This window comes from Ruditapes philippinarum, unplaced genomic scaffold (genome assembly GCF_026571515.1).
Source record: "Ruditapes philippinarum isolate M1 unplaced genomic scaffold, ASM2657151v2 ctg4524_1_1_1_1, whole genome shotgun sequence".
Lineage (NCBI taxonomy): Eukaryota > Metazoa > Mollusca > Bivalvia > Venerida > Veneridae > Ruditapes > Ruditapes philippinarum.
In genome coordinates this window covers 1-14,876 of record NW_026860063.1, presented here as the reverse complement: position 1 = coordinate 14,876, position 14,876 = coordinate 1, and the positions used below count along the sequence as shown (strand labels likewise).

The 14,876-nt window shown below is 34.5% G+C and overlaps 1 protein-coding gene across 1 annotated transcript; it reads left to right on the top strand.

Moving 5' to 3' along the window:
- Positions 1–4,449: 4,449 nt before the first annotated feature.
- LOC132758749 (MAGUK p55 subfamily member 7-like) lies at positions 4,450–14,589 on the top strand (the record flags this gene model as incomplete). Its single annotated transcript, XM_060750447.1, has 7 exons — positions 4,450–4,587; positions 5,131–5,212; positions 5,568–5,653; positions 11,465–11,539; positions 13,030–13,226; positions 13,928–13,992; positions 14,479–14,589. Coding segments are annotated over exons 2-7 (562 nt in total), but the record flags the coding sequence as incomplete, so codon positions are not given.
- Between the last annotated feature and the right edge of the window lie 287 nt (positions 14,590–14,876).

Sequence of the window (14,876 nt, the reverse complement as noted above, 5' to 3'; positions counted from 1 at the left end):
TGAATGGATACGGCATCAATGTAGACCACAACGATATTCGAAATACGGGTTTTAGTATTGTCAATAAAACTAAGTGACAAGCTGTTAAATTGAGCTTGCAATTTCGTGAAAATAATATCACAATGCACATGCTTTTTACATAAAGTTATTAAATACAAATATAACAACATAGTTGTTTACTTGATTTTTACGAATCAACATAAAACTAATTAACACAACATGACAGTGACTGCTAATAATAACAGCTCCTTCCATAGGCCAAAATAAAAAGCATTCCATAAGAGACAACGCCGCTGACCGGCGTCGCCAATAACATATTACAACTTAACTTCGTATAAAGAGACATCTTTATGAATTCTACCTATCTAACATTTATTTGGTCAAGGTCAACAGGCCATATAGTAAATGTGCATAGACATAGGGACTTCATTCTATCTGTTTACATGCATCTTCATATATACTCATATCCCTCTTTGTTAAACTGAGAGAACTGGCTTCCATAACTTTATGTCACTTTTATTTTGATGTACGCTCAAGTTTCTTCAGCTAACAGAACTGTCATTTTTACATTTAAACGCACCCCTAGAAAAAAATTACGAAGCGAGTCGCTACTAGCTTTTTTAAAAGCAAACCTTGTATATTTTAAGGTAGTGGGAGATTCAGCTGTTCGAGGAACGCTAGCTGCCCTCCATGATGTGTCACGTGACCTCCCACAATGCCTGTCACCCTCTCATTGAAAACACAGCAGTATATTGATCCAGGTATGTAACAGAGTAAGTTAAAGTTAGTTAAACGGAAATGACGTAACAAACTGGGACGCGACCGCCTTTTTTGAATTTAAAAACCTCAGTAAGGACAAGCAAGCGTAGTATATTTTAAGAGACATTTTCCACATAACTAAAACCCTACCTTATAAATGTATCGTAAAGTGGGCAAAATGTTCGTTCACCTTTCATTGATTTTATGATTAACTGATAACATAAGATAATTTCTATATCTTCGTTGACATAAACTTCTCTTTTGCTTCCTGATATATTGCTGTCTGTCGGATAATAACCATATATATTTCTGGCCGTCTGCTGATACAGGCCGTCTGCATCTGTGCTATATTGGCCTCTGATCATCATTTATTCCAGCTGTTTCATCGTCTGATTCACGCATTTGAACAGAGTGCACAGTCTGGTCCGCACTCCGCCAGGATTTGTGTGTAATATCACACGTGTCTAGACGTCTAGGAGCTTGATTAAGCGATTGTTCGTGCCTGATCACAACCTGCTTATGTGATTTACAGTTTTCTGAGTGTTTTTCTCCAAGACAGCTGTCGGGTTATGTGGTCCTAAAACATTAATGCTGTCTTACTTTCTGACATGCAATATTTTTATGATAACACCGTTTGTTGTTTGATTCCCCTATTCTATTCTTTGATGGTGTGTCTCAAGTGTCGTCTGTGAAATATTGTTCACACTAAGTTGCCCGTATGTTGCTTCCTTTGTTTTCCTGAATAATATTTCGATATAATCAGTAAAATAAATAAATGTGGAAGAAGTAATAAAAGTAATAAAAAATTAACTGAAATTATTCATTAGTGAATTTTACATTTCTGTACCCTATATCACTTAATGTATTAGATGGTATTATTCTGTTGGGATGGTTTTCACGTCGCACGAACACAGTCTAGGCGACTTTCCAGTTTTACTTGTGGAGGAAGACCTCATGTGCCCATCCGTGCATTATTTCAGGCACAAACGGGCACCTAAGAACCACCGATGTTCCGTAAGCTAGCAGGATAGCTTCATCACATGAAAGAATCCAAAGTCTCTGTCGGGATTTAAACCTTTGATATTTATTTTAGAATAAAATATATCATATTGACCAATTCTTACGGAATTTATATAATTTAAAAAATATGCCGGAGAATGTCGGAGAATACCGATCTTACACGAACAATAAACCGGTACAATATTTAAATATTTACAGATGCCAACAAGATAGTGAGCAGTCTTCCAATTTTACATTCTGACTATAGTGCTCCAGACGAACATATAGTATTTCTGAGGAAATTCTTCCGATCCCACGATACTCAGACACTTATGAAGGTACCCTGTTGTTCTTTTTTGGGTAATGTTAACAAACCGAAATTCAAACAAACTGTAAAAACCTACGCAAACAAGTATTGTGAGAAAAAAAAACATAATATTTCTGTTACATGTATTGCTTTTAAATTACAAAACAAATGTAAAAGTGTAAGCAAACACTTGATATTTGTGTTATTGTTTCTGAATCAAAATACAGTACCACTGTACGCAATTACTTATGAAGACAAGCTATGATATTTGTGTTAATGTTTTTGAAATGCAACACAAATTTAAAACTGTACGCAAACACTTACAAAGAAAACCGATGATTTTTGTGTTATTGTTTTAAAAATACAACGCAAATGTAAAATTGTACGCAATCACTAATGAAGAAAACCCTAGGTAAAGTTGGTAGTGTTTTCAAATATTTTCAAAATTTGCTTTGGTTCGCGGGTTGCGCTTGTATTGTAGAATTCGTATCAAGATTTACATGTATCTTGTCTGCGGATGCTCTTACTTGTTTCGTCTATACATTAGTTTTCAAAGCTTGTTTGTTTTGTTTAGTTTTACGGCTAATGGACACATTTAGGTCATATGGCGCCGAATCAGGAAAAAAAAATCTTTTGGCTAACCTCAGGTGTCACAAACTTAAGCAACACCAGGGTCAAAACCATCTCACCTGCTGGAGAGACTATTGCTATTCGGACACATTTAATATCTTTATATTTATTTCAAATAAATGTACATGTATACGTTATCTTTTCTAGCCATTGTAATTATCTCAATACTTTTTAACAGATTTTTAGAAAACTATACATGGTGGAATGTAGAAGATTGAGTCCTCTAACTAGAGCAGTTGTTTCCATAGCTGCAACGGTGAGTATGATGACGTCACACAGAGGATATTGAATGAGTGTAGGTTCAATACTGAATTTATTGAACGAGTTGAATAAAATGATATTAGGTGAGCCTCAGTAATGAACCTACACGAACACAATATTTTATTATCACATACCCTAGGTAAAAATGTATGCACGGCCGTTCAATACCATTTTGACAGAGTCGTAACATCGGCATGGGTATGTGATAAGTTGTATAAATAAAATAAATAAATGAAAATAAAAAATAAATTAATTAATAAAAAAATAAGATAAATAACCTATTTAGAATCTTACCAGTTGCAACAACAACCAAAAACTTTTGTCTCCAAAAGGGGTGTTGCTCTGCAAAGGTTACACTGTGCATATTCTCCAATATTACGAGTGATAAAATACATCCCACAAATTTTATTTTGGGTTTCCCGGGTTTTCCTTTTTTTAATTATTTTTGGCAGGTCTTGGCAACTTTAAGAAGCATGTGGAAAATGTTTAACATTTTCCACAGATTTTATAAAAAAGATTTTTTCCCAAAAACCAAATTTTTCAGGAAAACCATTGTTCAAAATAGGGCCATAAACCTATGCGAAAAATTTTGTAAATTTTGGGGTGTAAAACATTTATTTTTTTTAATGCCTGAAAACAGGTCAAACATAAACGTTGGGTTTAAAAATCCCAGTCCGTATGTTGATTTTTTTGGGGCTTAGTAGTAGAAAAAGGATGTAAGAAAAGAAAAAATCCCATTATTTTGGGAAAAATTTTTATAAAACGGATTTTTTGAATTTAACTCACTACAGGGGTTGGGGGGAAAGTAGGCTACCCTAGACGCTGGCAGAAATCATGATCACAAAGTAGAAAAAATATCGCTTTTTTTCTTGGATTTTTACATGTTTCATTTATTATAGTTTATAAATCGGTGTGAAGAGATGAGTAAGATATCTTAAAGTGCATTTCGGCGGATGAAAAGGTGTGATTTTAGCATTTAATCATTTGATCGCCTAGTCCGGTTTATACCGGAATACGGTATTTAGTGTGGTGCTCCTCTATGGATCTTTATTTTTCATTTCCACGCATCTCTCTTAACCTTTTTTTCACGAGAAGTACTTCTTGCACGAAGAAGGTGATCAATATTGTCGAGTAACTTGTCGGCTTGTTCCTCCTTAATTCATTATTAGTGTCTTTGTACAGTGTCATCATTTAACTCCCTTATGACTAATTGAGTCTGTCTTTTCCTTCCTTCTTCATTCCTGGATAAGCGTTAACATGTCATGTAACAACTAGATCATTCAGAGAAGTATGGAGTTAATTTCTTGATAAAAAGTCAAATTCTTTTTTTTTCCTGTTCAAGAGCTGCGGACGCGAACGAGTTCTGTATGTTTTTTTTTTCATTTATGTGAGATTCATTACGCTGATATTCGTACTCTGTTAAGCTTATTTTTTTACTTTTGACACAAATCTTATTGGCATTTTCAATTACGTGATCAATTACGTCATTTCAGGCGTTGCTTTACTGCCATGACAAAATAGCATCACGTGACTTTAGTCCACAGCTAAGTGAAGAGTTTGATGCGCATAATGGAGACGAACAAACCGAACATGTTACTGTAATACAGTTTATAAAAACAAGCGAACCACTTGTGAGTATTCAATATCCGGGTTTCCTCCTTGTTTTAAAAGCATATTCTTTTGCAAAGGAAAAATGCAAAGTTACATTCACATTTAATTGGTCATTTAGTAAATCAGACATTATTTTCCGAATTATGCTTCTAAAACAGTTTTCAAACATCGAAGAATATGTTAAATATGTACTTCGAATATTTGTCCACATAATGTTAAATGTAATCATTTAAATATATGCATTCATTTCTTATTGAAAAAATTGACTTAGACTTTAAAGAAAATAAATTTCTAATTACCTCCGTTTATTAACATGAAATGTAAATTCGATAATAGCTTTACAATAATGCTTTTTGGAACTTGCAATATTGATCAATCTCCATTTGAGCATTATATTTATGATATAAAACCATAAAAAAAGTGTGTTACAGGATCTTTAAACATCCTCAAAAATCGCCTTCCAAGTTATCTTGATCGGCATGCAGCTATTCTGCCAACCACAGAGTCATCTCTCCTTTCAATTATTACTTAACCCAGATATTCTTTTTTTTTCTTCTTCCCAGGGTGCAACTTTACAATACAACGACGAGACGGGTTCTTTACAAATAGCAAGAATCATGGTCGGCGGGGCAGCAGATAGAAGTGGTTTGTCACTTTGTCTTAATTGATTAACAGAATTATAGAAAATAGTTGCATGTGGCGTTCCATACTGTTCAAGTAACCATTTCATCCAGACAAAATAGTAATACATAAAAATTATGTAAAAACATCAAAAATCTTTTCAATGTCCATAATTTATTATAGAACATGCAGGTTGTCGTAAAGTGGAGGTTTTAGTGAGGGAAATCTTTTGTTATAAACCGTAAAGTTACTTTTATAAAGCGAGTCATGCAATTAAATTGGGTATTTATATATTGGGTACTAATATTGTACTAATGTGGGAATAAGAAGGGTTAAAATAATAAATGTACTAAGTTCTTTATGATATTGTATATTTTAGGGTTGTTACATATTGGTGATGAAATTTTAGAAGTTGCTGGTAATAGTGTGCGAGATAAAACACCGGATGAAGTTGTACAAATGCTGGTGAGTTTTACCATATATGTTTTGTAAACAAAATATTTGATTCGAAAGTTCTAAATCAAAGCACTGCAGGCACTGGAAACAAATTTTGAAAAAAGTGTGATCCCTCGGAATCAATGGAAATAACAGTTGTTGAATATATTACAACAATATAAGAATTGCAGACTCTGTTTGATTGGAATTCAGCGATACATTTGAGTAATAAAAACATATGTCAGAGAGCAACTGTTAACAGTTAAATTTGATACTAAATTTTCGACGATATTTAATACAGTCATGTATTAAAGTCGCGGTGTTCCGATTAAAAAGTGTCTCGTTTTAACATGTAATGAATACTATTCTATTGTCATGTGAGGAACTTTGTACATTAACTAAAACCAGTTCCACATGCTTGCCTGGTTGAAATAAAGATACCATTATTTTTTTATATCATTTTTTCCCAACCATTTTCCTGTACAAATTGCTTTATTTTAAACTGATTATTTTAATGTAATTGAGGACATAAACACAAACATTAAATTTACATCACTGTAACAAGAAGGTTGTGATTAAATTTGATACGTTTCAAGATAAATGTAACCTTAAATTCATACTTGTGCTGGAACGAACATTTTCTTTCAATTGAAATCAAATGCAAATGTTCTTGAAAATGCCAAAACTCATTATCTGTTACACGGCGTCTAAGTCAGATTGTCTCATCATTTTAGATTTTAAACATTGGCCTTTCTTAAAGATTATTTTAAGACTCTATTTCTCTGAAATGGCACGTATGCTCATGGGTGTTATTTCTGCAGCAGACGATAGTAGCGTTCTTGCTTGTACAGTGTATATAAATCAAGTCGAACCGCGCATCTGATAATATTATCTGGATTTTATTGCTTTAAAGACATGTTAAAATATAAACCAAAAAGGCGTTCTTTATGCATATATAAATCACGACTAAGAGGTTAGTAATCATCATATTGGGGGAAATCTTAAGTTATTGCCGGTAATATAAGAAAGCATCTGACAATTCAATATTAAATACATGTTTGACAGACATCTATATGATATCATTATTTCATTGTTATATAAAAAAAACTCTGGTAAACAAAACCCAGAGCTTTCAGGATATATCCCGTGTGTATACATGATAAAATTTAGATTTGCAGTAGAATATTTATTTAAAAGATATCATCAGACAAAGCCTGAAAAATGATTTCATTTGAACATGTTTTTTGTTTGTTTGATTGTTTTTGGTGAGCTTTTAGGATCGATGATTGTCCGTCGTCCGTCGTCCGTCCGTTCACATTTTGTTGTTAACACTCTAGCGGTCGCATTTTTGCCTCAATCATCATCAAACTTGGACAGGATGCTTATCTAGTTGATAGCTCGGATGAGTTCGAACATGGGTCATCTTGGATGAAAAACTAGGTCACAAGAGCTAAAAATAGAAAAATCTTGTTAACATTCTAGAGGTCACATTTTTGCCTTTGCCCCAATCATCATCAAACTTGGTCAGGATGTTTATCTAGGTGATAGCTCAGATGAGTTCGAACATGGGTCATCTTGGATGAAAAACTAGGTCACAAGAGCTAAAAATAGAAAAACCTTGTTAACATTCTAGAGGTCACATTTTTGCCTCAATCATCATCAAACTTGGTCAGGATGTTTGTCTAGGTGATAGCTCAGATGAGTTCGAACATGGGTCATCTCGGATGAAAAAGTAGGTCACCGGAGCTAAAAATAGAAAAACCTTGTTAACACTCAAGCGGTCACATTTTTGCCTCAATCATCATCAAACTTGGTCAGGATGCTTATCTAGTTGATAGCTAGAATGAGTTCGAACATGGGTCATCTCAGATGAATAACTAGGTCACAAGAGCTAAAAATAGAAAAACCTTGTTAACACTCTAGCGGTCACAATTTTGCCTCAATCATTATCAAACTTGGGATGAGTTCGAACATGGGTCATCTCGGTTGAAAAAGTAGGTCACCGGAGCTAAAAATAGAAAAACTTGTTAACACTCTAGCGGTCACATTTTGGCATCAATCATCATCAAACTTTGTCAGGAAGCTTGTCTAGGTAATAGCTCGGATGAGTTCGAACATGGGTCATCTCTGATGAAAAAGTAGGTCACTGGAGCTAAAAATAGAAAAAAACCTTGTTAACACTCTAGCGGTCACATTTTTGCATCAATCATCATCAAACTTGGTCAAGATGCTTGTCTAGGTGATAGCTTGGATGAGTTCGACATGGGTCATCTCAGATGAAAAAGTTAGGTCACCCGGAGCTAAAAATAGAAAAACTTTGTTAACACACTAGCGGTCACATTTTTGCCTCAATCATCATCAAACTTGGTCAGGATGCTTGTCTAGGTGATAGCTGCATGAGTTCGAACATGGGTCATCTCAGATGAAAAACTAGGTCACCGGAGCTAAAAATAGAAAAAACCTTGTTAAACACTCCAGCGGTCACATTTTTGCCTCAATCATCATCAAACTTGGTCAGGATGCTTATCTATTTGATAGCTCGGATGAGTTCGAACATGGGTCATCTCGGATGAAAAAAGTAGGTCACCGGAGCTAAAAATAGAAAAACCTTGTTAACACTCTAGCGGTCACATTTTGGCATAAATCATCATCAAACTTTGTCAGGAAGCTTGTCTAGGTGATAGCTCGGATGAGTTCGAAACATGGGTCATCTCTGATGAAAAAGTAGGTCACCGGAGCTAAAAATAGAAAAACCACTTGTTAACACTCTAGCGGTCACATTTTTGCATCAATCATCATCAAACTTGGTCAAGATGCTTGTCTAGTGATAGCTTGCATGAGTTCGGACATGGGTCATCTCGAATGAAAAAGTAGGTCACCGGAGCTAAAAATAGAAAAACTTTGTTAACACACTAGCGGTCACATTTTTTGCCTCAATCATCATCAAACTTGGTCAGGATGCTTGTCTAGGTGATAGCTTGCATGAGTTCGAACATGGGTCATCTCAGATGAAAAACTAGGTCACCGGAGCTAAAAATAGAAAAACCTTGTTAATACTCCAGCGGTCACATTTTTGCCTCAATCATCATCGAACTTGGTCAGGATGCTTATCTATTTTGATAGCTCGGATGAGTTCGAACATGGGTCATCTCGGATGAAAAAAGTAGGTCACCGGAGCTAAAAATAGAAAAAACCTTGTTAACACTCTAGCGGTCACATTTTGCATCAATCATCATCAAACTTTGTCAGGAAGCTTGTCTAGGTGATAGCTCGGATGAGTTCGAACATGGGTCATCTCTGATGAAAAAGTAGGTCACTGGAGAGCTAAAAAACTAGAAAAACCTTGTTAACACTCTAACGGTCACATTTTTGCATCAATCATCATCAAACTTGGTCAAGATGCTTGTCTAGGTAATAGCTTGGATGAGTTCGAACATGGGTCATCTCAGATGAAAAAGTAGGTCACCGGAGCTAAAAATAGAAAAACTTTGTTTAACACACTAGCGGTCACATTTTTGCCTCAATCATCATCAAACTTGGTCAGGATGTTTTGTCTAGTTGATAGCTTGGATGAGTTCGAACATTGGTCATCTGGGATGAAAAACCTAGGTCACAGGAGCTAAAAATAGAAAAATCTTGTTAAACTGTAGTGGCTACTGTTTTGATCCAAATATCCTGTAAAATTGGTCGAAAGTTTGTTTGATGATTTCTAAGTCAAGTTCGAACATGGGTCATCTTGGATGAAAAACTAGGTCAAAACGCCCAAATATTAAAAATTTTTAATTCTAGTGGTCAAATTTTTCGACTCAATTTTCATCAAAATTGTCAGGATGTTGTCTAGGAATTGTTTGGGGATGATTTTGAAATGCATGTGAAACTAGGCAGGACTAAAAAAAAAAAATCTTGTTAAAACCCTCATTGCTACGTTTTTGATCCAGTACCCGGAAAGGTCGAAAGTTTTTTGAGATTTCTAGGTCTTTAAATTTGGGTCACCTGGGTAAAAAACTGGGTACACTCTCAAATAGGATAACCTTTTTAAATTAGTGCACATTTTGACTACTGTCATGAGACTTGGAAATTTGTTTGTCTGGGAAATTTGGGGGTTTGGTTTTGATGGTCAGGTGACGATCTAGGGCCACATGCCCCTTTGTTTTTTTTTTAAGGACCACACATTGATTTGTTCCATCTTAAATGTTTATTGAAACACTTTGCACCCGTCTATATACTATTTTTGGCACACACGGTGCCCGTGTTAAAACATTTCAAGCTCATTTACGGAAACTGCAGCCACAGGGGCCTAGTGATAAAATTTGAGCAACCAAGGCTAACTACATGTGAAAGTGTTAAGACTTGAATGTGCAGGGCAAAAACATTTTGCCACAGAAGATATGGTAAAATCTTTCGGGATTATTCTTGAAAGATGTCTTTTATCTTACCAGAAAAGTTGTGCCTTGCCATGATATTTTTTTTTGTTTGTTTTGGGATTTTCAGGGCAAGATGACTGGTTCGATCTCAATGAAAATTGTCTCAGGGGCTAGTAGGCTTGTCACACTCAGAGAAAGTAAGGTAAGATTAAAGGTCAAAGTGTTTTTTTTTTTGCAATTTATTTATTTTGATAAACAATAATGAGCATTTAATGCGAGCCGCCATATTTAGTATTTTTCTCAAATAATGACGTCACAGTGGGAAGCACCAACCCACGTGACATAAATTTACTAAAAATAGTTGTTGCCGAAACAGGAACGCGGTTTTGGGTTTAATATCCAACATTAATCGGTTTTTATTGGTTCATATTATTTTTAAGCTCGACTTTTTTTTTTTGAAAAAAGTAGAGGTATCGTTTATAGTCGGGTCGGCGTTGCCGTTGCCGTTGCCGTTTGCAAACTTGTACCTGGATCATAACTTTTTTATTTCTTGGTGTATTGTCTCTTTATACTTGGCCACAAACAACCCTTGGACAAGACCTTTCAGTAGACCACAATAACCTTGACCTTCATCCATAAATGACCTTGACCTTCAAGGTTAAAAGTCCAAATTTTGCTTGTTCATGCTGTTATTGGCTGTAACTTTGTTATTTTTGAATGGATTGTCTTCAAACGTGAACATAATAATCCTTAAAGGATATCCCTTAAAAATAACCTGACAGACCTTGACCGTCACTCATAAATGACCTTGACTTTGAAGGTCAGATTATTGAAATTTTCATGTTTTTGACTATTATTGGCTGTAACTTTGTTATTTTTGAATGGATTGTCTTCAAACTTGAACATAATAATCTTCAAGGATAACCCTTAAAAATAACCCGACAGACCTTGACCTTCACTCATTAATGACCTTGACTTTGTTTTTGGCTGTAACTGGCTGTAACTTTGCTATTATTGAAGGGATCAACTTCATATTATAACAGAACATACTTAAGGACAATACCTTGTTGTTTTTTATCGTGACTTCACCACGTGACTCCACCACGTGACTCCACCACGTGACTCCATCACGTGACTCCACCACGTGACTACCATATGACTCCGACACGTGACTTCACCACGTGACTCCACCACGTGTATCTATTTATAGAATTTTCTATTTATAGAATTGTGTGTTTCTATTTATAGAATTTTCTACTTATAGAATTGCGTGTCTCTATTTATATATATATAAATTAGTATACTTATATATAAAAAATATATAGACAAACCTAATATGACAAGACAGAATGATTAATTTTATAAAAAGGAAACGTTAAGATTTTGTTCAAACATTTCTTTGAAAGATGTCTTTTATCTTACCAGAAAAGTTGTGCCTTGCCATGATATTTTTTTTTGTTTGTTTTGGGATTTTCAGGGCAAGATGACTGGTTCGATCTCAATGAAAATTGTCTCAGGGGCTAGTAGGCTTGTCACACTCAGAGAAAGTAAGGTAAGATTAAAGGTCAAAGTGTTTTTTTTTTTGCAATTTATTTATTTTGATAAACAATAATGAGCATTTAATGCGAGCCGCCATATTTAGTATTTTCTCAAATAATGACGTCACAGTGGGAAGCACCAACCCACGTGACATAAATTTACTAAAAATAGTTGTTGCCGAAACAGGAACGCGGTTTTGGGTTTAATATCCAACATTAATCGGTTTTTATTGGTTCATATTATTTTTAAGCTCGACTTTTTTTTTTGAAAAAAAGTAGAGGTATCGTTATAGTCGGGTCGGCGTTGCCGTTGCCGTTGCCGTTTGCAAACTTGTACCTGGATCATAACTTTTTTATTTCTTGGTGTATTGTCTTTATACTTGGCCACAACAACCCTTGGGACAAGACCTTTCAGTAGACCACAATAACCTTGACCTTCATCCATAAATGACCTTGACCTTCAAGGTTAAAAGTCCAAATTTTGCTTGTTCATGCTGTTATTGGCTGTAACTTTGTTATTTTTGAATGGATTGTCTTCAAACGTGAACATAATAATCCTTAAGGATATCCCTTAAAAATAACCTGACAGACCTTGACCGTCACTCATAAATGACCTTGACTTTGAAGGTCAGATTATTGAAATTTTCATGTTTTTGACTATTATTGGCTGTAACTTTGTTATTTTTGAATGGATTGTCTTCAAACTTGAACATAATAATCTTCAAGGATAACCCTTAAAAATAACCCGACAGACCTTGACCTTCACTCATTAATGACCTTGACTTTGTTTTGGCTGTAACTGGCTGTAACTTTGCTATTATTGAAGGGATCAACTTCATATTATAACAGAACATACTTAAGGACAATACCTTGTTGTTTATCGTGACTTCACCACGTGACTCCACCACGTGACTCCACCACGTGACTCCATCACGTGACTCCACCACGTGACTACCATATGACTCCGACACGTGACTTCACCACGTGACTCCACCACGTGTATCTATTTATAGAATTTTCTATTTATAGAATTGTGTGTTTCTATTTATAGAATTTTCTACTTATAGAATTGCGTGTCTCTATTTATATATATATAAATTAGTATACTTATATATAAAAAATATATAGACAAACCTAATATGACAAGACAGAATGATTAATTTTATAAAAAGGAAACGTTAAGATTTTGTTCAAACATTTCTTTGTTTGCTTTTAGAGAAAGTAAAAAGTCGAGCGTTGCCCCCGCCCGGCGGTGGCTCTTGTTTTATTCGTTATCATCAAACTTATATAATATAATTCAGTTAAAGAAATCATTTTGTACAGTATCTAAGATTTTAAGCGGATAATGTAAAAGGTAGGATCCTACGTCATTGCACACCTGCAAAATGCGGTAATGGAGAAATAAATTATAGTATACTAATACACTTTCCGTTAATTTTGAATTTAAAACAAAAGTATTGGATGACATGTTGTAATCATTACGTGTTATTATATTTGTTTTGAGATGAGAGTGCGGGCATTCTTTGATTATAATCCAATCAATGACGTCTTGAATCCATGTCCCGATGCTGGCTTGAACTTTTGTCGAGGGGAGGTCTTGCACATTGTGAGTCAAGACGACCCCTGGTGGTGGCAAGCACGAAAGGAGGGGGAGCTAACTGGTAAAACCGGACTCATACCTGCGAGGCAGCTTCAAGAAAGGTTTGATCTTAATTGAGATACTTAAAAATGAAAATAAGGTAACCAAATAGTAGGGATTGAAGCTTAATGTGAAGTTAATTATCAAACCGGAAATGAGTGAAAATACCAACCGTAGCAATTGACCGAGCGTTTTTGTAACACACATTCCACTGAATGACATACAAATTTTCAGTGTTTAACGATTTTTTTATTTAATACAAAATATAACTTCAAAATGTATGTCTTTGGCAAAACGTCCCTATTTTAGAAACTTTAGCACAGTGAAAAGCCACGTATGGATTTTAACTACGTCTGGCGTTTTAATCATTTATGAGTTGCTGTTACAAACGGTGTCTGTCAAATGAGATTGTCAAACCCCTTACGTTTTAAAGGCACATAAAGCCTTTGAAAATAACAACAACAACAACAACAACAACAACAAATACTTTTGTAGAAAGGCTAATAATGTTTTGCCTAACTATAGACTAAGAACTTATGAGTTGCATGTAAATAATTTGTGGTAAAATGTAAATGTAGCTGAATTTTGACGTCCATACAAAATATTTATTCACTGAAACTACACTTATCGCCATAAACACAAAAGAAGCAAATTGGCTCAAGTTTATGCTTTATGGGCCTTTAAGAATACATAACAGTTGTTTTAATTTTTGAGTTTGTATACATTTAAATCATTTTTGACAACGTTTTATTGCTTATTTTAGGACTGAAATGATGAAGCGTTACCATAGCGACGAAGATTTACGTGACTGTACAGGGCGCTCTTCTCGTAAGTCTTTGTTATTTGCCGATTAAGGAGGCACAAATAATTACGACTTTCGTTAATTAGTAAACCGTTTCTTGTTAAAATTCACCGTGTTTTGTAATTTTTGTATTTAAAATTCTAGTCACTCAAATTCTGAAAAACTTACGATCGAAATTGCATATTGTTTCTTGTCTAAATTTGATTTTTGATGTTATATTAGGTGGAACAAGTCCGTGTCGAATTTGCCCTAAAGTTAAAAACCCACCGTGTGTTGTAAACTAAAATTCTAGTTACTCAAAATTTTGAAAACCTATGATCGAAATTGCATACATATTGTGTCTTGTCTAAATTTGATTTTTGATTTAAAATTAGGTGGAACAAGCCCTTGTCGAATTAGCCCATCCACCGTATTTTGTTTACTAAAATCCTAGTTACTCAAATTTTGAAAACTTATGATCGAAATTGCATGCATATTGTTTCTAGCCTAAATTTGATTTTTGATTTTATTAGGTGGAACAAGTCCTTGTCGAATTAGCCCTAAAGTACCTCGATCCCGAAGAATAAAGAAAACAATGTATCAGGCGCAGCACAGTGGAGGTACACCTGAGATCTACCGTAGAGGTATCATCTACCTCTACATGATTTCTTTACATAATATCTTTAATATGTATCTCTACATATAATATGTATCTCTACATGATTTCTTTACATACTTTATTTAATATTTACTTCTACATGATTTCTTTACATAATATCTTTAATATCTACCTCTACATGATTTCTTTACATAATATCCTTAATGTTTACCTCTCATATAATTTATTTACATAATATCTTAAATTTTCTACCTGCTACATAATGTTTTACATAATATCTTTAATATGTACCCTCTACATGATTTCTTTTCA